Source organism: Schistocerca gregaria, chromosome 3 (genome assembly GCF_023897955.1).
Source record: "Schistocerca gregaria isolate iqSchGreg1 chromosome 3, iqSchGreg1.2, whole genome shotgun sequence".
Taxonomy (NCBI): domain Eukaryota; kingdom Metazoa; phylum Arthropoda; class Insecta; order Orthoptera; family Acrididae; genus Schistocerca; species Schistocerca gregaria.
The window spans coordinates 636,589,609-636,616,068 of record NC_064922.1 but is presented as its reverse complement, the minus strand read 5'-3'; the positions used below and the strand labels follow the sequence as shown (position 1 = coordinate 636,616,068).

General features: G+C 40.3%; 1 protein-coding gene across 2 annotated transcripts in view; it reads left to right on the top strand.

The window, feature by feature from the left end:
* The window catches only part of LOC126355975 (dipeptidase 1-like), a 746,627-nt gene that overhangs the window by 628,218 nt on the left and 91,949 nt on the right, over nt 1-26,460 (top strand). For both annotated transcript variants that reach the window (XM_050006585.1, XM_050006584.1), the window contains exons 4-5: nt 6,692-6,824; nt 19,434-19,584. In XM_050006585.1, the coding sequence (XP_049862542.1) occupies nt 6,692-6,824; nt 19,434-19,584 (284 nt within the window). The remainder of the gene's footprint in view (nt 1-6,691; nt 6,825-19,433; nt 19,585-26,460) is intronic.

Below are 26,460 nucleotides of genomic sequence, written 5' to 3'. Positions count from 1 at the left end.
GTAATAAGTAATAGGCTGACACCTATCCAGACCATCACACAGGAATTCCAAACTACACCAGGATCCGCTGCAAGTACTATGACAAAACTGAGACTTCATGGGCGAGCGGCTGTTCATAGGCCACAATATTTTATGACTGAACAGTGGAAAAACGCTCTGTGGAGTGACGAATTACGGTACACAATGTGGCTATCAGATGGCAGGTTGTAGGTATAGAGAATGTCCGGTGAAAGTCATCTGCCAGCGTGTGTTATTTCAACAGCCGGCCCCTGTGACCGACCTGTTCTAGGCGCTTCAGTCCCGAACTGCGCTGCTGATACTGTCGCAGATTCGAATGCTGACTCGGGCATAGATGTGTATGACGTCCTTAGGTTAGTTATGTTTAAGTAGTTCTAAGTCTAGGGGACTGATGACCTAAGATCGTCAGTCCCACAGTGCTTAGAGCCATTTGAACCATTTTTTAATGCCAACAGTAAAATTCGGAGTTGATAGTGTTAGGGTGTGGCCGTGCTTTTCACGGAGGGGGCTTTCACCCCTTGATGTTTTGCGTGGCACTATCACAGCACAGGCTTTCATTGGTGTTTTTAGCACCTTCTTGCTTCCCACTGTTGAAGTGCAATTCGGGGACGGCGACTGCATCTATCAACACGATCAAGCACTTGTTCATAATGCACGGCCTGTGGAGGAGTGGTTACACGACAGTAACATCCCCGAAATGGACTGGCCTGAACAGAGTCCTGACCTGAATCGTATAGCACGCCTTTGGGATGTTTAGGAACGGCGACTTCGTATCAGGCCTAACCGACCCACCTCGATACCTCTCCTCAGTTGAGTACTCTGTGTACAATAGCGTACGATTCCCCAAGAAACCTTCCAACACCTGATTGAACGTATTCCTGCTAGAGTGAAATCTGTAATCAAGGCTACGGGTGGGCTAACACCAATGAATTCCAGCATTACCGATGGAGGTCGCCACGAACTTGTAAGTCATTTTCAGCCAGGTGTCCGGATAATTTTGCTCACATAGACAATTTTCGATGTATGCAAGGTGCATCTTGTCGGTCTGTGCGTATAATGACTGTGTGACATTTGTGAGCCTACATTAAAATCTTTATTCCTAAAACGTCCTAATGCATGTCTCATTTCTTTCATTTCGTTTGTATTTTGGTCAGCAATTCCTATATTTAGGGCACAGAGTACAGAAGTTAAATTTGCATCGAATTGCTTTTTCTCGAGCGACACTGCTAGTTTCGGCACGAACGTCGTTCTTAGCGGTCAATAACAACCTACGCAACATGATCTTTGTTTAGAGTTCACGGATACTTGCCCCAATTTCACGTACGCCATTTTATTTTCTAATCTATGAATCAGCTTGCAGAATATCGCCCCTTTACAAAGCATCATTAGTGTTTTTCAAGTATTCCCTCATTGTAAAATAGAACGTGTTAGGTTGTTTGTAAGTATCGAACGGTTCTCAAATAATGGAAACAATGGGAATTATCTTACTGTAAGTAATGGCGCACTGAAGGAAAAAACGTTTTTACGTTGTTCACTCAGACAGCTAACAGGAAAGGGTTTCCTTCCTCTTGAATATCAGCAGGTTTCTTTCCCAATGTTCGTGTGTTGTGTATCTGCCAAGTGTACAGCACCTTGATGACTGAGTGGAGAGACGGATTATGCTTTTGTTGTTGATGGACAGGGAGAGTAAAGAGAATGCGAAGCGACGTACAAGCACATAGCCTACTCTCGGATAATATCAAGGAAGATACCAGGATTAACAATGCCATTCTAGTGACAGATAGCAAGGTAGTGTCATAGGGCCTCCACGAAAGACTGCAGAACAGTTTGAAATATAACGCAGGACCTTCACGTACTATCTGAAAACCCTAAAATACCGGTGCTTCTCATTCTGAAAGCAAAACACTGAAGTTGAAAGATGGTGTCACCTTCCATGCAGAGGATATAAACATAAAAACACGTTTCTTAAAAAATATGTAATTGGTAATGAGGGATTAAGGCAAGGGTGTGTTTTGTCATCCCAGCTTTTCAACGCTTATATGACTGATATCGTACACTGACTGAAGATATTGATAGTACCTGGAATGAAGTTAGGAAAAACCAAATTAACTGTACTAGTGAATGCTGAAGAGGGTTATAGGCATCATAAAAACCTTAAAATATGCATGCAAATATGAAAGAAAAAGGCTTAAAAACGCATAAAAAGTGTCGAAACATGTAAGATGGAATTAAAAATGTTGGTAGTTACTCCGTGCCCCATATCTAAAAATCGAACCTGTGCGTGTCAGTTACGAGAAAGTCATCCGGCAGAGGGAAAAATGGGGACATTTAGAATGCTGATATCATTTTATGAATACTTACTGGTATAGGTTACAAAGGTGGTCCTTCCAGGATTATTTTCTAAAAATCTGCAAAATGGGGAAACATACCGTGTTTCAAGAACTGTATCCTGTTTGCTGTTCTGTCGGTAACAAGCGGATGCGATGCGAGTGAGTCGCAGCGAAACAATCGGTATGTACAGAACTAACTTCGGGATATGTCGCACGCAGAGGCGCACGGTCAAAACTTCGCTATATTGTATGTAAAGAAGAACATACAATCATGAATTTTATTGAACAGCATTAACTTTTAGTTAATATTATTGGACCAAAACATCAATTACAGTGTATTTTATATTATTGTAAACATAAATGACTACGTACTGTTCCAAATGTTTGTAGTAAAATTGTGTTTCTCAAACACTCAAAACATCTTTATAAGCTGAAAAGGGCCGTTTCACATTAAGTAAGTTAATTGGGCAGTATTTGAATTTGGGTGCTATGTTGACACTGTTTCTGATAAACGTTAATTCATCCCGTTAATAAAACTGTCTATTTGGCACAAGGGTTCAAAGCCTGTTTTCAAACTTTTCTTTAAGTTTTCTTGGGAACAACTCGGACAATGATGAGTTCATTAGAATAATTTTATCCATAAACTGAAAGTAACCATATGATTCCAGGGCAAACACCCAAACTAGCAAAGATCTTTTTGGGTGGCCTACTTCTAGAATAGTCTACCATCCCAAGTTACGAACAGGACTGGTAGCGCTCTTTTCATTGTCCTACTGTAGCACTTTGATATCGAAATGTTTCATGCATATTTTGCGGTCAATAAAGTCGTCCTTCCTATGGTGTATAACTTTCTAATCTGTGAATGGATAGCGATGATAATTGTGACCTCTTTAAGGGGACACAGTCGCGAACAGGCGCCAAAAAAAACGATTTTTTTTAAAAATCTTAATCTATGCTCTAGTTATTTCGCTACAAAATGCTGTTTGTTTCATACAAATCTGATTATTAGATTCGGAATTATTAATTTGTTCGTGAATCATGGTAACTACCGCCACGTCAACTTTGCCGTGTCTTGCTCAGTAGTCGGCGTTGACTATAGTGCAACAATCATTTATGTTCCACGGATATAAATACGCCTTATTTGGGTCGCAAGAGAGAATTGTTATTCTAATGTTAGCCAGCCTGTCTGCAGTGTCGACTATCGTTTGTCAGTTTCTTCATCCTAGTTGTTTACGTTTTGGTGATACAAATCTAATGATTTTGTGAAACTTTATAACACAATGGGTAGAATAAGGAAGTTTGGATATAAGCCTAAGTTTCATGTAAATAAATATGTAAAAATGAACCGCGAAACTGCTAGTTTTGAACAGAGGGCAGAAAATAATATTGAAAGTGAAGTCAGTGCGAGTGTCAGTGCTTCAAGCAAGAAGCTTGTAGGTGCTGCCGGTTTTCCAAGTGCCTCTCAAATGCGTGACAATGCAATATGTGGTGTGAACAGTGTTTCTGTTGTTACTGATACAAACATTCTGATCTACATCAGGTTATTGCGTGAACTTATAGAAAAACACACAAATTGTAAAAACTGTGGTGGAAACGTTACTTTGCACGAAGATGTGGTGAAAACCAAGGGAATTGTTTGTAATTCGTTTTTGACATGTTCGGATTGTAGCTGTACTGCCAATACAATGTCATCCCACGTAACAAGAATCAGGTTGTATGAAAACAACATAAGATTACTGTACAGATTTAGATCTATTGGAGAAGAGCGAAGTGCCGGTGCTGTTCTTTGTGCAGTGATGAACATTGCTCCACCTCCAATAAAGTTTGATGTTTACAACAAGACTATTGGTGCAGTTGCAGCTGAGGTAAGTGAATCTACAATGTTTAAAGCAGCCAAAGCAACAGTTCAGTTGAATGATACGAAATCTGACCCCAGACGAATTTCTGCTGGTTTTGATGGCAGTTGGCAAAAACGAGGGCATGCATCCCTAAATAACATTGTGTCAGAAACTTCTTTTGATACTGGGAAGGTTCCGGATATTGAAATTATTACTGAGTTCTGTGACATCTGTAGCAAAAATTCCACTGAACAACATGTGTGCAAAAAGGACTGTGATGGTTCTAGTGGAGACATGGCAGTGGCTGGTGTTGCTAACATTTTCAAAAGGTCTGTGCCGTCAAGAGGTATTCTCTATACACACTATCCTGGGGACAGGGAGAGTAACGTTTATCAGAAAGTGGTAGAAGATAAACCTTATGGGCCTAGAGTCAAAATTAATAAACTGGAATGTATAGGACATGTACAGAAAAGAATGGGATCACGACTTCTAGAGATACGTAAGGAAAAAAAGTTAGGTCGTATAGGGGGCCTGACAAAGGCTGAAATAGACAAGATCCAGACTTATTATAGTATGGCAATTACAAATTACTGCAACACTGCAGAAAAAATGAGGAGAGCTATCTGGGCTATAATCCTTCATAAAATTTCAACAGTTGAGGAATCGCAACATAACCTTTGCCCACGCAGACCTCACAGCTGGTGCATATTCAACAACCCAGCTACATCTTACAGCTATAAGCACAAACATTTAATTCCAGAAAAAAATCCTTCTAGCTGTGAAACCCATTTTCAGAGACCTTAGCCAACAAGTGCTCTTAAAAAGTGTCTCCATGGTAAAACTTAAAACCTAAATGGAAGTTTGAATTCTGTTATTTGGACAAGGCTACCAAAAACAGGTTTTGTAAAAAAGAAACACTAAAAATTGATGTTCATGATGCAGTGATGTGCTTCAATGCTGGTGTGTCAAGGAAGACTGGTGTATTAAGACTCTTGGGAACAAAGTATGATATCAATACTGAAAGGGGACTGTATCCGTTATGCTGATATTTCTGCAGGATATGCTACCAAGGAGGCCAGGATGGCCAGAAGATCAAAGAAAAGGAGAAAAGGGGGTAAAGATCAAGAAGCTGAGCCACAGTATAGCCCTGGAATATTTTAAAAGTGTTTTTGTATGACATTGTACATTACGTTCTTGCATGTGAAACATAAATACCATTTTTCTGAAAACTAAATTTTTTGCCCTTCTGGTACACGTTTCACAAAAAGTAAGACTGCTACAGGCATCAGACTTACAGTATCTCTTGTTAATAAAACGATGATTAATTAGATGAAAAAATAGACCAGTATTGATAAAAAGAACAGATTTACAAGCTCCAAGGTATTTAGAAAAGTTTTAATTTTTTGCCTTATACACCAAAAACTCATGAAATATATAAAATACATTAACAATTTTTTGTGTGATTTGAGAATGATGTTTCACCTGTACTCTGTAAAAGTTTCAGGTCTTTATCTCCATCAGTTACTTCAGAAAGTGTACCTGACGTTTGCTCTTTTTAGCATTGCTTCCTTATGGGAGTTCCCTCACGACTGTGTCCCCTTAAGTGAGTATAGTACTAGATACACAGACGAGTTCTACATATCGGAGGCATCTTCAGTGGATTTATTTCGTCTACTTTTCTGTCCTGCTAAAGTGAATATTCCATTTCATTTAGTTGCAAATTAGGAAATGGGAAAAGCGGAAAATCCTGTGACTACGTGAAATGAAACAAATAGTTTGTCAAGACAGACCGGTAAATAAAATAAATCCACAGACGATACATTTAATAGAGAAATGTGTTATATGTTATATTGTGACATGGAAAAGGTGTTACAATTAACCAACAAGAATAATCCTGACACATATTATAGGACATCAATTAGCCTTAATAATGGCTTTAACTGCGCCCATGGGTCGTCACCAACACCACAACAGTACGTTAGCGAGCTTGGCTACAGAGGCAGAGATTACTAAAGCCGAAAGAAGAGTAACTGAATATTTGATTAACATTTGTGTTAAATTTATTTGGTTAGAGCAGTTTTCAAGTCATATGACTTTTTCCATTAGAAAAATCCTTTCTTCACGACGCTGTTATACGAGGTATCCAAAATGATACACAGAAATTCTAGACAAAAATAAATCTGCCAATACCGACAATTCGCACAGTGCCTCTCATGTCACTACCACACCGTCCTGCGGATTCAGTTGAGAAATGTGTCAGTTACGAATGCAGGAAGCTGGCAAGTGAATAAGTGAACAGGAAAACTTTTACGTACTCTTCCCCGACGAGGGAGCGTTGGAATCGGACCGGGTGCTTGTGAGGCATGCATATTCATAGCGGCGTGTGCGGCGGGCCGGCCTACCACCGCAGGGACTTCCCACCGTAGCAGGTGCGAGACGGGCAGCCAGACCCGGGAGCTCACTGTGTTTGCTCCTCTCCAGTACGGCGCGCTTGTTGTGTTGCAGTTCTGGGCAGCGTACGTGCCGTGCGAGTCGCAGCACCTGAACGCCGTGCAGCTGACGCTGGAGCAGATAGACCTCATCCGGCGGCTCATCGACAAGTACCCAGATCAGCTCATGTTTGCTGCCTCTGCTGACGGTAAGGCCACGCTTCAGGTTGTAGGAACCTCCACTCCAACTGGGACATTTATGTTATTATTTAAAAGCTTCATCTTTTTCACTGGATTGTTGCCAACCACCATGACATTCTATGTTTCCATCTCAATGTATATTTGAAATGCAGTATCATATTTGTCTTAAAGGGCCCCATCTAATGCCTTGGATGATCCCACATAAGGTGCACAATACACTAATTCAACAGATATTCCCGTACCCGATTAGAGTACAGTAATTTGCCTTTATAACGGCATGAACTCCGCTGGATACACTCAATTACATCCCTAAACGCGTGTGGAGGAATGGCCTTTTCTTCCTCAAGACCCGAAGCGAGAGAAGGTAGTCATGTAGAACCCAGAGATCTGAAGTTGACATTACCCATTCTTCTGTTACTGCTTCTTTACCATTAATAAAAGAACTCCCAAAATCCTTTTTTTGCCGGCGGATCTGTCTTTCTTGACGTGCAGTGGTCAATTCCGCATTATGTAGGGATGTTCGAAACCTTATGATACATGGTGTATTTCTACAGGGAAGCTGCTCATAATCGGTTATCTTCAAGTGCGAACATAGCTTACTTTTGTTTTTGGTGATCTGAGAGGATTGGTGACTTGGTGTTTCTCATTGGTTTTTCTTTTTATGATGCAGATTAGAGGCACGGCATGTGACGCAATGAACGTTTTACTGCGCTTTGACAGTGATAGTGCATTGATATTTCAGCCAAGCTCAGAGTAATAATAATAACATGCACAGTGCTTTATGTCGGCTTCACATCACACTAGAAAATGAGAGGTTTTGACTGTGTTGCGTTTAACTGCTTGTGTATCTGTAGGCGTGTTTCTCCATAATGTGTGATGCAGGGGTTATCTTTGGACTCATACTATTAAATTTGGGGGTTCTTGGCCGGATGAATTCGTGGAATTGTGAGGTGAAGTAGCAGATTTGGTACTGAATGCGACAGATTCCTTCTTGATGACATGATAGTTTGATGGCTGTCCTAACAGTTGCCTATTGTGTGTATTAATAATCTAGCGGTCAGCATCCATTATTAGTCACAAAAGATGTTCTAAAAGTTGCTGATCATTATGAAGTGTAATTTGCATTATAGGTGAATCATTCAGTCATATAGAAGAACAGGATAACATAAACTGTTCCACAAATACAGTTCATCACTAGGACAAACTATTTACATATATAATATCTTGGATATAACCGTGCACAAGAATCAACAAACACATTTTCACAATATACAAAAAGTGTGAAATCACTAACAAAGCTTCTACAATTAGACCAATCACACTGTAACACATAAAAAGGCTTTAATACTCTTACTACAAAGACTGATCTGAATTCATATAAATAAATATACTAATTTAAGAATCACACACAATCAGCAAATGTCCACTGGGCCTTGCTATGACGCTAAGACAAACATTACATACACAACAAAACACTCGAAAAGACAACATGTAATCAATAAACATACTCTCAGACTAACAGAACATAATGCATAAGTGAATAATAAATGATAAATAACGACATACAAAAGCAAAGCCACACACCAGGTGGATTATATACAGAAATAAAGAGGACTGAAATAGTTTCATATTTGGAAGACAAAATCTGCACAACCGATAAATGTTGCAAATCTTGTGTCTGCATGTCAAGGTGTAATTGTTGTCAATCTGTATATGTGGGCCAATGAGTAGTAACTTCGGAACCAGGTATACAGAACATATCAGTACATTTAACAGTAAGAGCCGTTCACTTCCCCACTAAATTGATGATCACCCAACATTAATGATTCAGTAGCAAGGAAAAACAAATATATGCAGTAGAAGAGTGTTATAACATGAGGAAGTCAATATTCCAAGGAAAGATAGTACTTACTAACTACACAATGTAGCAACATCAAAGAGAATCGCACATCAATAGGAAGCAAATTAACATAGACAGATATAAAACACTTGAAATGGTGGTAAGAGCTTGTATTTTGCTAATAAATTTTATAAAATGAGTGAATAGTAGCAGAGAACCATAATAGCAAAAAGTATTTCAAAATGTGGTAGTGGGGATTCAAGAATATGTAGCATGCAAATAACAATAAGTAATATGCCAAATAGTGTGATACATAAAGCTTCAAAATTTACAGACGAAATTCGTCAGAATGTGAAAGTTTTTGTTGTTTGCAAATGACAAGTCGTAGAACTGTGATAGATCTTTAATTACCAGCACAGATAAATAATAGCGTTATGTGCGATAAATGAACCGATATTTAACAATATTATTTCGAAATAAGGTTCTTTAACATTGGTCTGTCAGAACAGCGGAAGTACACAATATATAATAACTCCTTTCAGTGACGTGTGTGTTTAACGGTAAATATAATCAAATGTAAAGTATTGGACGCCAATATATTGCCGCTTTTCGCATGTAAATAACTTTTATGCAAATAGTCATATGCCCTACACAAGATTTAACATGCAGAAATGATTAGCCAGGAAGGAAATAAAGAATAATTCCACAGAGGACATTACATGAAGTGCTGAAGCAAATCTAATGAACCAATATCTGGTATAGTGTTCGTTTTCTCACCAATAAATATTAGTGCTCTAAGTTACACAGTATAACTGAACTAAATATCATTGAAAATTTTCACATCGTGCATTAAATGATTGTATGAGAAACGGAATAATTATGTTAGTCGTTTCACTGCAAGGTACTAAAGGTTGTCGAAGGTAGTTTCCTCATTATGAAACAATGAACAAAGCTGTAATATGACAAATGCTTGGTTAGTGAACTCTGCCTCGTGATGTGCATCGTTCAGTGCCGATTGTTTTACTGATTTGTGAGTGACCACTAGCCGTTTAATGTAAGTCCTACAATGACGGATATAAGAAAAATCTGTGATGAGGATATGTGAAATAGAGTCCTGGAAGGTCGTTTCTCAGTACTTATGTGATTAACAACGAGGTAGTTCACTTTGGTAGTAATACATATATACAGCCGGTAATCTTCTTGCTCTTATTCCGATAAAAACATTTCCAAAACATAAGTATGTCTACTATTAATGGCGATACAGAAAAAACCATGTACATAATTTAAAAATTTTCAAAATTCATTTCATGTGAGAAGTTCAAGGTCATTCACCGTTAAGAAATGAGTTCGGTATTGTAGAATCTACATCTAGTACCTTATTTATTTTCTCATTGTGTCTGTCTTTATTTAACTACAGTCTTTTTCATTGTGATAAATTTTAACAACGAACATTTTTAATGCGTTTTTATGACACAGTTTTCTACAATCATATTAAATGTAACCTGTAAAATAGTCTCGGTGTAAGGAAAGGGAAAAGTCAAAGGAAGTAAGTACAATTAAAAAATCATAGTGTAACCAGGAATTAAATGCCAGATAACGCAGCGAATGAAGTTGGCAATATACGTGTGAGGTGCAGTCTTCATTATTATTCTCAATTCGAAACGTCCTGTATACTAATCAAATAATAACAAGATGGGAAAACATGATTTAACTAGAAAAATTTATTGCTTGACATTAAGTGCACCAGTGAGACTACTGATGATGGAAACAAGACTTAAGAAAAACCAGGATACGTTTTTAGGTTGAGGAGACCTGAAAAAAGCATTCGACAGTGGAAAATGATGGAAGATGTTCGAAATTCTGGGAAAAATTTATCTAAGGTTGTGTGAAAGGCGGAGAATTTACAACTTGTTTGAGAACAGAGACGGAGCAGCAAGAATTGAAGACCAAGAACGAAGTGCTCGCATTAAAAAGAGCTAAGAGGGGGGTGTACCCTTCCGCTCCTACTGTTCAATTATACATCGAAGAAGCAACCACGGAAATAAATGAAAGGAGCAAGATTTTCATTAAAATTCTGATTCCAAGGATATGAGTAATAAGACTTGCTGATGACATCCTCAGTGAAAGTGAAGTAGAATTATAGGATGTCTTGAACTGTATGAACAAATTAATGAGTACAACATACAGATTGAGAGTAGACCGAAGAAAGGAGCCATTAGGAGTGTCAGAAGCTAGAATAGCGAGAAGCGTAACGTAAGAATTAGAGACTACGAAGCAGATAAAATGCAGGAACTATGCTACCTTGGAAGCAAACTAACGATCACGCTTGAAGCAAGGATAAAACGTTGATTAGTTTAAACACAGAGGCAATTCCTGGGCAGGAGAAGTCTACTAGTATCAAACTTCACATTTAATGTGGGGAAGAGCTTTGTGTGAATGTGCATTGGAGAACCCCATGGACATGAGTTAGGGACTTTCTGACCAAAACAAACGATAAGAATCGAAAAGATTCAGATGTGGTAATAGAGAATTGTTTTGAAAGTCAGGTGGGCGGTTAACATAATGTATGAGGAGATTCTTAATAGAATCGACGAAGAGAGGAACGTACGGGAAATTTGCAGTAAGTAGAAGAGGTATTGTGATAGGCCATGTATTACTACTTCAGAGAATATCTAACATTATATGGGCTACAGCGCATCACACAATTCAGAAGACTAATGACAGAAAAGAGAACTTGAATAGTCCACATTCACTCTACTGTTGCTGTTCTCTTCAGTCTGAAGACTGGTTTGATGCAAGCTCTTCACACTCGTCTAACCTGGATAGGCCTCTTCATCCGCTACGTCCAATTCTTACCTCCCTGCCCTCTCACCACCACACACACACACACACACACACACACACACACACACAAACACACACACATGTTTTGCTCCCCTCCGTTAGCAAACATATGATTCTTTGGTACCGCTAGGGAACAATGTGTCACCCGGTCGTTTCTCTTAGTCATTTTGTCTCAGAATTTTAATTTTTTCCAGAATTCGAATCAGTACTTCAGTATTAATAATTAAATTTATTCATCTAATATTCAACACTCTTCTATAGCACCACATTTCACACACTTCTACCCCCAAGGCGTCTCAATTGCTTATCTTCGACGTTTCATTTTAGTGCCGACTACTCTCGAGGACTTCTTAACACTCATTCTTATATTACGAGTAATGAAATCACTCTTTTTCTAACATTATTTTCGTACGTTAAGCTTCGTTTTATGTCCTCTCTATCGCAGCCTTAGTCAACTATTTTGCTTCCCCAGCAGCTAAACTCCAATACTATTTTAAGTGTTCCACACCTTGATCGCATTGCTTCAGTATCACCTGACTTCATTCGACTTCATTTCATTATTCTTGTTTTACTTGTGTTCATTTTAGATACGCTTTTCATAATGCTATACATTCGATTCAAGTGCTTTTATGTCCTTTGCAGTCTCTGCGGAATTTAAATGCCATCAGCAACCATCAAAAACCTTCTCTTCGTTATTAAACTTCGATTTACTGACCAAAAAATCTGAAGTCTGCCATTTACATTTTATTCGTAAATTTGCCAAAGGCAGCACTGGATATGGAAGAGCAGCTGAAAGAAACGAATAGTGTCATTGCGGTATGTAAAATGCACTAGCATTTCCGACATATTCCTACCATTCTTTTCATCTAATTTCGTGGAACTAACACTGCCCGCAATGGAGGTTAACGAATGTTCAACGCGCCTGTTACAGGAAACACAATCAGTATTCTAAAGATATCTTTCGAGAACGTCTCGTCTTATTACTTTCTGATATAAGGCGTTATAGTTCAAGGAAAGGTGTGCACCGCAAAAAATAAAATACAGTAAGTTCAGGAGGCGTTGGCGGTGAATGTTACTATTCGAGGTCCGTATTTTCTTTACGACTGATGCAGTTCCATACACGCAGTGGAAATCGCGTCTCAGGGTTGTAATGTAATGTTAATTGGATTTCTATTCAACATACATCGTAAGCATTAAATCAAATTTGTATCACACGATGTATTTAGGAAAGTTATAATCATATACAACAGCATTACAGGCCTACACCACATTTAATTATAATTTTCTTACAACTATTCTTTGCGTATAATGGGCGACCAAGAAGCTGCCGTTGCTGCAGAGTATATGCAGAGTGGCGTGAGTCAGATTCGGGTGTTTAAGCACTGACATGTACTCAAGTCATCTGTGAGGCAGTCGAGAGTGTCCGACGTGCGTGCAGTAAATGCGGAAACGTGAACAATAGCGACGTTAGTAACAAATGCGTACAAACAGAACCAACAAATTTAGTTCTTTTCTTGTCTTCCCAAGGTCCCTGAGTCGCCAGAAATTGCGACGTTATTACCATATGTGTCCAAACGGGACCAACGGACTGTTCTTCTTTTCTTGTCTTCCTGAGCAGAAACACCGGTACATACGCATAGGAGAATGAAGAATGTGTATGGCGTAGCACGTCTGTCTTAAGCCATTGTTGTGGAATGGTTGTGTGACAAGAGCTGCTGCTGCTGCTGCTTAGCGATAATGCACGGTCCGATCTCTTCCTATCCGATTTTCACACGTTAGATCCCTTGAAAAACGCCTCGAAGGGTCGACGATTCCAGTCGGACTGGGATGTCTGCATCCATCGCTTCTTCACTATCAATGTAAAGTCCTCGAAGGCGTTCTTCAGTTTTGGAATCACGTGAAGCATCGGATAGTTGCCGATGGGATGGCGCCCCTGTGTCGTCTGGCATGGTCATGCTGAAGGAGGGGGTTCTCCGTTTGTGGACAAAGCCTTAGAATTCAAAATTCGATTACAGCACGCTTTCTCTCACGCATCGACATAGTTAGGTTACACACCGCCATGTTACACTCTACAATTCGGTGCCCTCTAGCGCCAGAGGGATGAAAATATGTAGAACGATGTAGAATGTTAATAACTTTTCTTTCATTTAAGAATGTATAAGAGGTATCACATAAAACACTTCAGAGGCATTACTTTTCAGCACGCACTCTCATATACCACGAGCGAATGTTCACAGAACACCAGTGCTAACTGCAGTTCACAATGGCACACTTACAGCTTAGTGCGAGATCTCTCCAGCTTTGGGGACAACTGCTCCCGCAGACACTAGCCCTTCTGCTACAACACCCATGTCTTCTGCAGGAACTTCTATCGCGAACGTTAACGCAGGCATTATTAACTAAGACAGCAACGTCATGAATGCGTGGTGACGTTACTAACCTACCACAGTGCTGAAGCTGACGCTGATGCCGCACGTTTGGAAACCCTGGTGTCCGAAACGCAAGGTTGCGAACTCAACCGATCGCTGCAAAGTCGTGAGCTGTAGGAGTCGTTCTGATTGGGGCAGCTGTCCGCCAACGTTCTCTGAGTGTGGGCACACATGCATTTATAAAAAATTGCGATCGAGGTAACTAACATAAAGAAAAGGTACGAGAAGTGGCTGAAAGAAGTATTATACTTCCTTTCCGTATTTTTTTAATTTCTTGAAACACGTTGCTCATTCTGAGCCCTTACCGTAGACGAGGAGTAAAAGCCGCTTTGCAGATATTAAGTGCTTATTATCTCACACATCACTCGGCATATTTACAATAATAAACTAATTACTGAAATTATTATTCGTCAACCACTTTTTGCTGTTAGCTCCGGCAGTCGATTTTCCGACGAAGTTGTAGCATACGTACTTCAGCACGTATTTGTTTTTCTTGGATACTCGTACTGTCGTATTACCAAGTCAAATTTATCGTAGTGAATCACGAATTATTTATGAGTGAAGAGACCGTCTACGATTAGACGGAACAGAGATGTATCTTGGGTTTTCTTCTTACTGAAGAGAGGCGCATTGTAGAATCACTCAAAATGGACACTGATTAATACTTTGTGAGAAGCAGAAGCAGAAGGAAAAAAGAGCAGAACAAGTAGAAAAAGCAGTTTGGAAAGAGAATATGGAAGAGCCCCTCTACCATATTTGGGAGCCTTTAGCATAGTAGTGCACTGATTTAGGAAGCGGACACTGAAAATCATATGTGTACTATAAAATCACCAAGGTTTTTTTTTTTTAATTTAGAACAACAGACAGTATTGTCAATGTTATTCTTATTTGTACAAAATAAAGAACTAAACTGTAATTTCAAGTGTGTAGTGTTATAATTTTACCGTTCAAAGCAAGGACAATCGACTCTGCGTCATTTTAAATCCAGAGAAACAGTAATAGCTTCAAGAAGACCAGGGCTTAAAATAATACTTAATCAAATAATAGAATGGGTTTAGGGGAAAATTGAACAACAGTATCACTGAAGGAATTTGTTGCACATACGTATTACATACATCTTAATTTTAATAATGTGCGAAGTAGTATATATGTAGATGCATACAGTAAATGCCTAAATTACTTGAAAACCATACCACTGAAAATGTTACAAGTCATTATGAAATACAGGTTGTGATTCTCATTTGGGAGAGTGACTTCTATTTAGCATAGTCCAGCGAATTTTCTGGGGTGATGATCGAATGTTCGATAGCGATGAGAGATGAGACGAAATCGTCACTCACTTCCGATCGGAGAGCACAGGACAGCATAGTATGGAAAGATGACCTTGCCCAGCTGAAAGTAACTGAATTAGGTGGTTGTACTTCGTTATCCTCCTCGTCCCCTTTCTACCAGGCCAGTAGTTTAGCATCGGTAAGAAAACCACAGACACTGCTATCATCGTCAACATGAACGAAATCCCGAAGGGTCAATCACCACCGCGGGGAAGAGTTTCAGCAGGAATGTCTACTTAACTCTCTCGACTCTGATGGCTATTCCACATAATCTATTTGGGTTACAAACCAGCGTCTTCTGTATCAGTAACAACGAGCTGTAGGGCTGACATTTTATCAGGCCTACGAACCAAGGACAAAGCGGCGGAAATGCAATGATTGCCTTCTCGTGTTTTTTAATGCTGTTCATCACAAGTGAAACAATACGTCTGCGGACAGAGTTTTCAAAATTTCTGTTATGCTCAGATCTAATGGACGAATCTTGGTACCGGGTTGGGTTTGAAGAAAATTTTACGAGTCACAATGACGGTGGGCTGTTATGTAAGGCGCAGTTGTCCAAAAATAGTAAGATATTTCGTAGCTTCTTCCCCATGTCACTGTTAAACTGGGGCAGTCATTCATTTAACAAGTCCACCGTCATCGATGATATTTTGTATGAGTAATAAGCTGTGGGAAGGGACTTTATTCCCCTGAAAGCAGGGTGATTTCGCAGATTCCCCTGGAATAAGAGGTTTCAGCTTCTGAGAACCTCCTATGTTACAGGCTAGAAAGGCTTTTATTCTATCCTTGCTCAGTTTTCTCCTTTGCACGGTTCGTCTTTGGATGCTTTGGTTCGATCACGATGATCTGTGTTGAATATGTTGCGTGGTCATATCCATTCAAAAGTTATTTTACTTCATCAGTTCACTAAATAAAAAGGGATTTACCTGCACTGTCACTCTTCACATGGGGTTTTTAACGTTACAGCCTGGATATTTGTTTCATTCTTTTCTTTCATTTCAGAACCACCGTTCACTGGCCGCAAATCCTTCAATTCCAAGAGACTGTTTTCCTTTAAGATAAACCACCTTCCCGAACCCTGTGTCATCTACACTGCTTTACCCACTTGATCAAGCACTCCTCAAGCAGAGGAAATTCGCTCTTAATCGATCCTTTCTTCCTGTGCTTGAAACGCTTAAAGTGACACGATATTTCCTTTTTAAAGTCATCGACAATGTAGAAAGTAAAATAGTGAACTCTTTTCAGATCTTTTTCCGAAATTCCACTCTTCAGATCTCTTTCTTCGTTAGTTGAAACACACTTGCTGTTTTCAACATTCATGGCATTTCACTGTTTCAGGAAACACGGATTGAGTACAACACGGAATGTAAGTAGACTGCAGACAGTGGTACAAGTATATAGGTCGGAGAAGGAAGAGACAGGTGGACCGTGCCTTTACTGGGAATCTCACTTGCAGGGACGCTTCAGTGGAAATCATGTAGACAGACCTGATATAATAGAGAGTCTGGAAGCCCAGTTTTCAAATCATAAGGCATTGATGAGATGTCCTTACTAGCAGAGCTTAAACTTACCGAGGTAGCCAAAACACTTTGCTATTTTTTTCCCATTTTATCGAGTATTTTTCAAGGCACCTGGATGAATTTCAAATTATTGAAGGTCTTGAATTATCCAGTGTCAGGTTTTCGAGAATCGACTGTAGTTTAAATTTATTCGGTTTACGAAAAGCATGAAAATACTGTAATTTAGTAGTCTGCTGTCTACAAATTTAACTTGAAGTGTCGGAATATATTACGTATTTGAAAAACAAAAAAACATGCATTGTAGTAGAGAAGATCAACCTCACTCGAGTTGTCTCTATAATTTTGCGTTTATCTACATTTATTTCGCATAACACAAAAATATATTATGGTTTTCAGCTTCATCCTTAAATACCTACTAAGTGTTTTCAGCTTTTAAAAATTGGATGAAGCATAATTCATGGTTTCAACTCAACAGACATAAGTAAACAATTTGTCATATCTGTTCTGATCTGTGTGCACGCAAGTTAGTAATCATTTTCGAAAGGCGGTCCATGAAATAGAAAGCAGATTCCATTGCGATTGATTTTCAAACTGTTAGCATGTGTCAGAGCGGATAAGGAATCACGTAATAAGTATTCTTCATATTAATTGCACCAAAACTATAAAAACGTTGAATCTACTGACATTGTTCAATGGATATCGTCACTTATGTTGACACAAATGATGGATACTCGAAAAGCATTACGGAAGTATTCGGTGCACTAAGTCCCTGGCGAGACAGTAATAACAATTAAAATTACAACTTCGTGACTTTTTAAAGGCTTGAGTTGAACAAAGACAGAATTAAAATCTTGAGATGGCTACAAATGTCTTCAACATGTTCATGGCAATGAAACTCTCGAGCTGACGGCAGCTATAGACTTGTCAGGAATTGTGGACGAAATAATGAAAAATGATGATTTTATTTTCAGTTTTACTGGATGAAACTTCTGGCGTACGCAAACTGAACTACTTCCTGTTTTCCTCAGAGACGTTTCTGAAGATCTCGCAGCGAATGAGCATTTTATCGGCGTTTATTCTAAGAACAATTGTTCTACAAAAACCTTGGTTTATCTCGTCAAAGACCTTTTCACTCTGACCAAGTTAACACATTCGAGCCTCAAAAGCCAATGTTACGACAAGAATCAAATATTTCGGACAGAGTCTCAGGGCTGCAGTAACGAATTCACAAATAAGACCCTCTAACGTTGTTTGTGCATTATAACGCTCGCAAACATGATCCTATCTTTAAGGATTGTACTGAAAAAATGTTACCACCATCGAAATTTATTGGAGTTGTGGGATATTTAATAAATTTTGAAGCCAACTCACCGAAACACTGTGCTCCGTTCAAATAGTGGCAGACGAAAGGCAAGAAAGACACTAAGTGATGCTTACCTTCTCTATTATTCTACTGTTCAACAACGTATTGACCTTGATGAAAACTTTGTTGAACTGTGATTATTGTTTGTTATTTATAGTTATATGTACTTTTATTTTACCGATCGATAGAGCAAATACGGCTGAGGGCTGACAAAGGAACTGATAATATGGTATCAGACAAAGCGACAGGATTCAATGACTACTTGCAAAGATTTGAGTGCTACTTTAACTCAACAACGCCTATTGCAGGTTTTCGTAGAGTAAAAAATTGAAATGTATAATTAATGTATAATTATGGAAGTCTTAACTTTCTATCAATGATTTGTATGAAATAACAGAAGCTGTTACTGATGTTACAAGGAAATCTTGTCTTTTAAATTTGACGAAATTTGAAATAACAGTGTTCAAGTTGTTGCTGATCTTCAACTTGACGAAGCTCAACTTCCACGTCAGCAAAGAGCTCCGGAAAGTCTCAATCGAGGTAACAGCGAAATAATTTAGTTCAAAACACCTGAATAGATTTTCAAGAAGTCCACTTTTGAAGTTTTTGGCCAACTGATTGCTTCAATGTGGCAGAGATTCTGCGAAGTTTTTCAAATCGTTCGAAAAATCTAAATATGAATATGCTCAAATGTCATTGAAGCTGTAATATTTCACAAAAATGACTTTTACGGAGAACGACTGTTAAGTGATAGAGAAAATGACTAGAGCAGGCCATAAACTGGAGGAAAGTAGTCAGTTTTAAATGAAAATGTGAACAGACGAGGAATTATTCCAGAGATGAAGGATTTGTATGCTTGCTAATTACGATTCGTAGAGTATCCTGTTCTAATAAATGAAGTTTCTGAGTTTACATCGATTGCAAACTTATTTATGATCAACGGTGTTGCTAGGTCGAATTAATCATCTCAAATTTCTGCATGTTTGTAGCTACATTACCAATAATCTAGATGTTTTTGATTTGTAGAATACATTTGTTTCGCAAAATGCTAATCGGAGCACAGTATTGTACGGCCTAAGTGACATTTCTACTGAATAGTATTCAATTAAGTAAATAATACCTTATGAATCATTAGCAGTTTTACTGTAGTTTTATCGCTAAATAGCCTTCCTTTTAAGATTATTTGTCTTCTGTTTACAATGGGTTTGGAATCATTTTCTGGACAATTACCCACTGCGACAAACTACAAACTGCCGGGCCTATTGATAGCGAGTGCCCGTGATGTTGCAGAGATAATGTCGGCGCACGCGGCACGCCGCATCGCCAGCCTGATCGGCGTGGAGGGTGGCCACAGCATCGGTAGCAGCCTGGCCGTGCTGCGGGTCCTCTACACGCTAGGGGTCCGCTACATGACGCTCACCCACAGTTGCCACACGCCCTGGTACGTCGCCATCAGCCACATACTCTCTCTGTTACACCTGCTGTTTTCTGTGGTCACTCGTGTCTGTTTGGCAGTGATAAACTGGCTGTACACCATTCCTTACTGTATGTACTCCTGCATCTTCTACAGCAGTGTTTCCCAACCTGGTGGTAATATTCACAGATTATGAATGAGCTCCATATAATCGGCTTAAACTCTCTCTCTCTCTCTCTCTCTCTCTCTCTCTGGCGGAAGGAAATTGTATTACAAAAAAATGATTAATTTACAGTAATGATATATCAGAAATATATTCGTATAGGTATCATATTTAAGTGATTAACATTGGAAGCTCACATGTTAATGGGAGTGCGAGTTTACTAACGTAAAATATTGATACATTGATAACCTGTGTAACAGCCAGAATGTCGAATGCAAGCATGAAAACGTCCATGAATAGTGTTGTAAAGTGTCAGATGTCAGTTTGTGGCATGCAACCCATGCCTGTTGCACTTGAGCAGTCAGAGCAGGCATCCTTGACGTTTGTGGATGACGCTGCAGTTGAAGTCCGATGACGTCCGGCTAGTACTCGACTGGAGACAGATGTGGTGATCAGGTCAAGGAAATATGTTGACACTCTGTAGAGCACGTTGGGTTACAACATTGGTATGTGAGCGAGCGTTAAGTTGTTGTGAAACATCCCTGGAATGCTGTTTATGAATCGTAGCACAGCTTATCGAATCATCAGACTTATGAAAATCTGCGTTCAGGACGCGTGGGATAACCACAAACCTGATACTGATGTCATATGAAATCGCTCTCCATAACCTCCGTGTTGTAATTCTGTCAGAGACGGCAAAGGACTTGGAAGAGCAGTTGAACGGAATGGACAGTGTCTTGAAAGGAGGATATAAGATGAACATTAACAAAAGCAAAACGAGGATAATGGAATGTAGTCAAATTAAATCGGGTGATGCTGAGGGAATTAGATTAGGAAATGAGACACTTAAAGTAGTAAAGGAGTTTTGCTATTTAGGAAGTAAAATAACTGATGATGGTCGAAGTAGAGAGGATATAAAATGTAGACTGGCAATGGCAAGGAAAGCGTTTCTGAAGAAGAGAAATTTGTTAACATCGAATATAGATTTATGTATCAGGAAGTCGTTTCTGAAAGTATTTGTTTGGAGTGTAGCCATGTATGGAAGTGAAACATGGACGATAACTAGTTTGGACAAGAAGAGAATAGAAGCTTTCGAAATGTGGTGCTACAGAAGAATACTGAAGATAAGGTGGATAGATCACGTAACTAATGAGGAGGTATTGAATAGGATTGGGGAGAAGAGAAGTTTGTGGCACAACTTGACTAGAAGAAGGGATCGGTTGGTAGGACATGTTTTGAGGCATCAAGGGATCACAAATTTAGCATTGGAGGGCAGCGTGGAGGGTAAAAATCGTAGAGGGAGACTGAGAGATGAGTACACTAAGCAGATTCAGAAGGATGTAGGTTGCAGTAGGTACTGGGAGATGAAGCAGCTTGCACAGGATAGAGTAGCATGGAGAGCTGCATCAAACCAGTCTCAGGACTGAAGACAACAACAACAACGACAACCTCCATGTAGGTCCAGTGTCCCAATAACGCAGAGAGGTTCGTTGCAGGCCCTCAACTTAACCTGCTTCAATCAGAAAACACAACTGCCATCCAATGTGGTCTCCTTTGACACTACGGAGGTCGCAAATGGTGGTTGAGTGCACCCTGCTTGGCATTTAGCTTGAAGCTGTCGTTGAAGCAAACAATTTGCACCAGTTCGTTACGACACTATGGTACCAAATGCTGCTTTATTGGAGAGACACTTAGAAAATGTAACAGACATACTAAGGAAACTCCCTACACTACGCTTGTCCGTCCTCTTTTAGAATACTGCTGCGCGGTGTGGGATCCTTACCGAATAGGAATGACGGAGTACATTGAAAAACTTCAAACAAAGGCAGACTGGGAGATTGGTTCAAATGGCTCTGAGCGCTATGGGACTTAACATCTGAGGTTATCAGTCCCGTAGAACTTAGAACTAATTAAACCTAACTAACCTAAGGACATCACATACATCCATGCCCGAGGCAGGATTCGAACCTTCGACGTAGCGGTCGCGCGGTTCCAGACCGAAGCGACTAGAACCGCTCGGCCACTCCGGCCATCGATATGGGAGAGAGTGTCACAGAAATGATACAGGCTTTGGGCTGGAAATCATTAAAGGAAAGGCATTTTTCTTTGCGATTGAATCTTCTCAGGAAATTCCAATCACCTACTTTCTCCTCTGAATGATAAAATATTTTGTTGATACTGACCTACACTCCTGGAAATGGAAAAAAGAACACATTGACACCGGTGTGTCAGACCCACCATACTTGCTCCGGACACTGCGAGAGGGCTGTACAAGCAATGATCACACGCATGGCACAGCGGACACACCAGGAACCGCGGTGTTGGCCGTCGAATGGCGCTAGCTGCGCAGCATTTGTGCACCGCCGCCGTCATTGTCAGCCAGTTTGCCGTGGCATACGGAGCTCCATCGCAGTCTTTAACACTGGTAGCATGCCGCGACAGCGTGGACGTGAACCGTATGTGCAGTTGACGGACTTTGAGCGTGGGCGTATAGTGGGCATGCGGGAGGCCGGGTGGACGTACCGCCGAATTGCTCAACACGTGGGGCGTGAGGTCTCCACAGTACATCGATGTTGTCGCCAGTGGTCGGCGGAAGGTGCACGTGGCCGTCGACCTGGGACCGGACCGCAGCGACGCACGGATGCACGCCAAGACCGTAGGATCCTACGCAGTGCCGTAGGGAACCGCACCGCCACTTCCCAGCAAATTAGGGACACTGTTGCTCCTGGGGTATCGGCGAGGACCATTCGCAACTGTCTCCATGAAGCTGTGCTACGCTCCCGCACACCGTTACGCCGTCTTCCGCTCACGCCTAAATATCGTTCAGCCCGCCTCCAGTGGTGTCGCGACAGGCGTGAATGGAGGGACGAATGGAGACGTGTCGTCTTCAGCGATGAGAGTCGCTTCTGCCTTGGTGCCAATGATGGTCGTATGCGTGTTTGGCGCCGAGCAGGTGAGCGCCACAATCAGGACTGCTTACGACCGAGGCACACAGGGCCAACACCCGGCATCATGGTGTGGGGAGCGTTCTCCTACACTGGTCGTACACCTCTGGTGATCGTAGAGGGGACACTGAATAGTGCACGCTACATCCAAACCGTCATCGAACCCATCGTTCTGCCATTCCTAGACCGGCAAGGGAACTTGCTGTTCCAACAGGACAATACACGTCCGCATGTATCCCGTGCCACCCAACGTGCTCTAGAAGGTGTAAGTCAACTACCCTGGCCAGCAAGATCTCCGGATCTGTCCCCCATTGATCATGTTTGGGACTGGATGCAGGGTCGTCTCACGCGGTCTGCACGTCCAGCACGAACGCTGGTCCAAATGAAGCGCCAGGTGGAAATGGCATGGCAAGGACTACATCCAGCATCTCTACGATCGTCTCCATGGGAGAATAGCAGCCTGCATTGCTGTGTAATGTGGATATACACTGTACTAGTGCCGACATTGTGCATGCTCTGTTGCCTGTGTCTATGTGCCTGTGGATCTATGAGTGTGATCATGTGATGTATCTGACCCCAGGAATGTGTCAATAAAGTTTCCCCTTCTTGGGACAATGAATTCACGGTGTTCTTATTTCAGTTTCCAGGAGTGTATATAGGGAGGAACGATCACCACCATAAATGACATCAGAGCTCGAACGGAAAGATATAGGTGTACATTCCTTCCACGCACTATACGACACTGTAAAAATATATCATTTTGAAGGTGGTTCGATGAACCCTCTGCCAGGCACTTGAATGTGATTTGCAGAGTATCCATGTAAATGCAGATATATATGAAATCAGTTGCTGGAGAATTTCCAGAGCTACACGATGGTCTGGCCTCTCGGTAGTGCCACGTGGCCTTAAGAGCCTGAGCCTCTAGCGACCGTACATTCCCATAACCAACTCTGCCAGCAATAATGCACAGTGGCTACATTCCTGGCAAATCTTTCTGCGGTACCGCAGAAGGAACAACCAGATTCCCGTAGTCCTGTTACATGACCTCTTTCAAAGTATGTGAGATGTTGGTAATACGCCTTTGTCGTCTTAAACGTATTCTTGCCTAACATTAGCTCACCACGTCCAGTCTCATAGTCATCTATCGCTTAAGGTCATTGTAGCGTGTATTTAAAGCAAACATGATTTGCATTCTCAAAGTGGCCAAAGTAGCGCCAGTCTTATGCAACAGGTATGAAATTGAAATAGACATCATTTATGATATTTAGAATGTCCAACAACTACATTCACATACATGCCTTTTCGACAATGTACCGAGTCTGTCATGGCAGTACAAGAAAACAAGGGGTGAGCTTGAAGTGTGTTATGTAAATGCTGTTTAGTCATTAAAAGATACAGCACTCTTCTAAGAAGTTATAGAAATATATGATAAGGTAGGCATGTAGCTGGTAGCCCGTAAGCGCAACTCTCCATGGCCAAAATATTTCTAATACAGCACGACTTTTTGTCACAGGGATATAACAATGACATTTCTTTGTCCTTGTTACCGTGAGGTAAACTGTGATTTAACCATAGATCTGTAGAATTTCTCTGTGAAGCGTGGACTATTGCAGCGAATTTATTCCGGAAATTACTGTTCCGCTGATGGAAAATAACTGCAATCGCGTATACTGCACCGCTTTAAGTTCGGCCTTTCACATTCCACAGTCTCAAACCCTCAATTTTCTTAAAGACTATCTGGTCCCGACAATCGGTCGTTTATCCTGTCCATGCACACATATCCTTACAACCACCAACTAGCGTAACAAACCTGCACGTGACGAGCATGAAGAGATCACAGTGTCACCGTTCTAGCACTCATCGTACTTGCGGAATAACAGCGGCGCCTTGATTTGTAACGCATCCATCCACAATATTTGTAATCGCGCTATTTGTGATCTCCAGTATTTACCACCTGACAGGTGCAATGATATTTGCTAAGGATGAAAACACAAGTACACTGAAACTTCCTGGAAGATTAAAACTGTGTGCCGGACAGAGGCTCGACCTCGGGACCTTTGCCTTTGGTGGGCAAATGCTCTACTATCTGAACTACCCAACCACTGCTCACGGCCCCCCCTCACAGCTTCACGTCTGCCAATACCTCGTCTCTTACATTACAAACTTTACAGAAACTCTTCTGCGAATCTTGCAGCACTAGCGCTCCTGAAAGAAAGGATTTTGCGGAAAAATGGCTTAGCCACAGCCATGATATGTTTCCACAAGCACACTCTTTCGATCTCAAAACAGAACTATATAATATAATTACTGGTATCACTATTTCAGAAGACTTATATGGATTACAGAAGTTACTAACAACTACATCTTCTCTGTCAAATGCTAGCATTAACGCGTGACACATTGTGGTGTAGGCTACAGTTTGTGATACGATTGTATTAACAACATCTTCATCATATATTCTACTCTCAACAAAAATAATTTATATCTTGTACCAAGCATGTATCACAGTAACACTTATACATATAGATATCACAGAAACACCTTCTCCGAATTTAGGTAGACCCTGCGATAGACCTGAAACTGCTTCATTATTCGCTTCATAACAAGGAAACGAAATAATACGTAATACAACACGACAGTAACTGCTGTAGGGTCTACACTGTATTATTATTACTGACATTGTTATTACTAGTTGCAGTGGTCAGAAACGAAGCATTGGCAGCCTTAAGTCTTCAGTTTAGAAGTAACGATTCCCACAGTCAAGTTTTTTTAAAACAGGAAGTGTAGTGTACACATTTTTATTTGGTTTATTTTATATGGAAGTGTGGGGTGTTGGTGAAGCAAGAGTCGATAATTAGCTCTGGGAATTGTTTCATAATTTTATAGAAAAGATTATTGTAAAATTTCTGTACCAATTGTCTAACTGATTAATTAGTTAGGGGTTTAAGGGAATATCTAAAAATACTACATTTAATCTACCAGTCATAATTTTAAAAATAAAAATGTTAAAAGAAAATTCTGTTTCGTTCCAAAGTTTAGTTGAGCCTTAATACTAATGATGTTGGGATCATTGGGGCAGGGATGAGAGCGGGGTGGTGGGGACGGTGGGGGAGGGGGGTTGTCGTGTAGAGTATCAGCCAATATCTATTTACACTTTGGGGTAATGGTCCCATTAAGATTGGGAACCACTGTAGTACGTCTATGATTACACTTTTACTTGTATATGAGAAGAAATAAGACATTTAATTCTGTCTGTTACGTGAAGATAATATTTAGAAATACGACTTCTTGTATTTTTGCCTCTAGGCTTTGTCACTTTTTACAAATTATGTCAACATTAACAGCGAAACCTGATATTTGTGAAGTATACTTTGATCACAAATATTCCCATAAAAGTGAGTGCGAATACGATCCTTTATTGAAAGAATTTAGAGTGTCTAGCTAAGACCGGCCGAAACCTCGGTATGAAATGTACTAGTTGGAGTAATTCTATGGGTGACAGGGACCAGTTGACGAATTCAAAACGTAAGTATGTATAACGAATTCACATTTTGATATAACTGAATTTTTTTACATGTATTAGTACAATGATCTTCTTTCTTTTGTTGCTTAAATTTGCTTGGCACCTGAGGACCACATGAAGTAACGAATGTACCCCTTCTTTTTCTCTCTCTCCTTCCCGTAGTTTTTCATTCTGTCTGTGTGTTGCTCCCTTATTTTTTTCACAATGTGCTACTGTCTTTTATTTCTGAAAGCCCTTAAGGCATTTTTCTTGCTCTAACTTTCCTGTCTTTC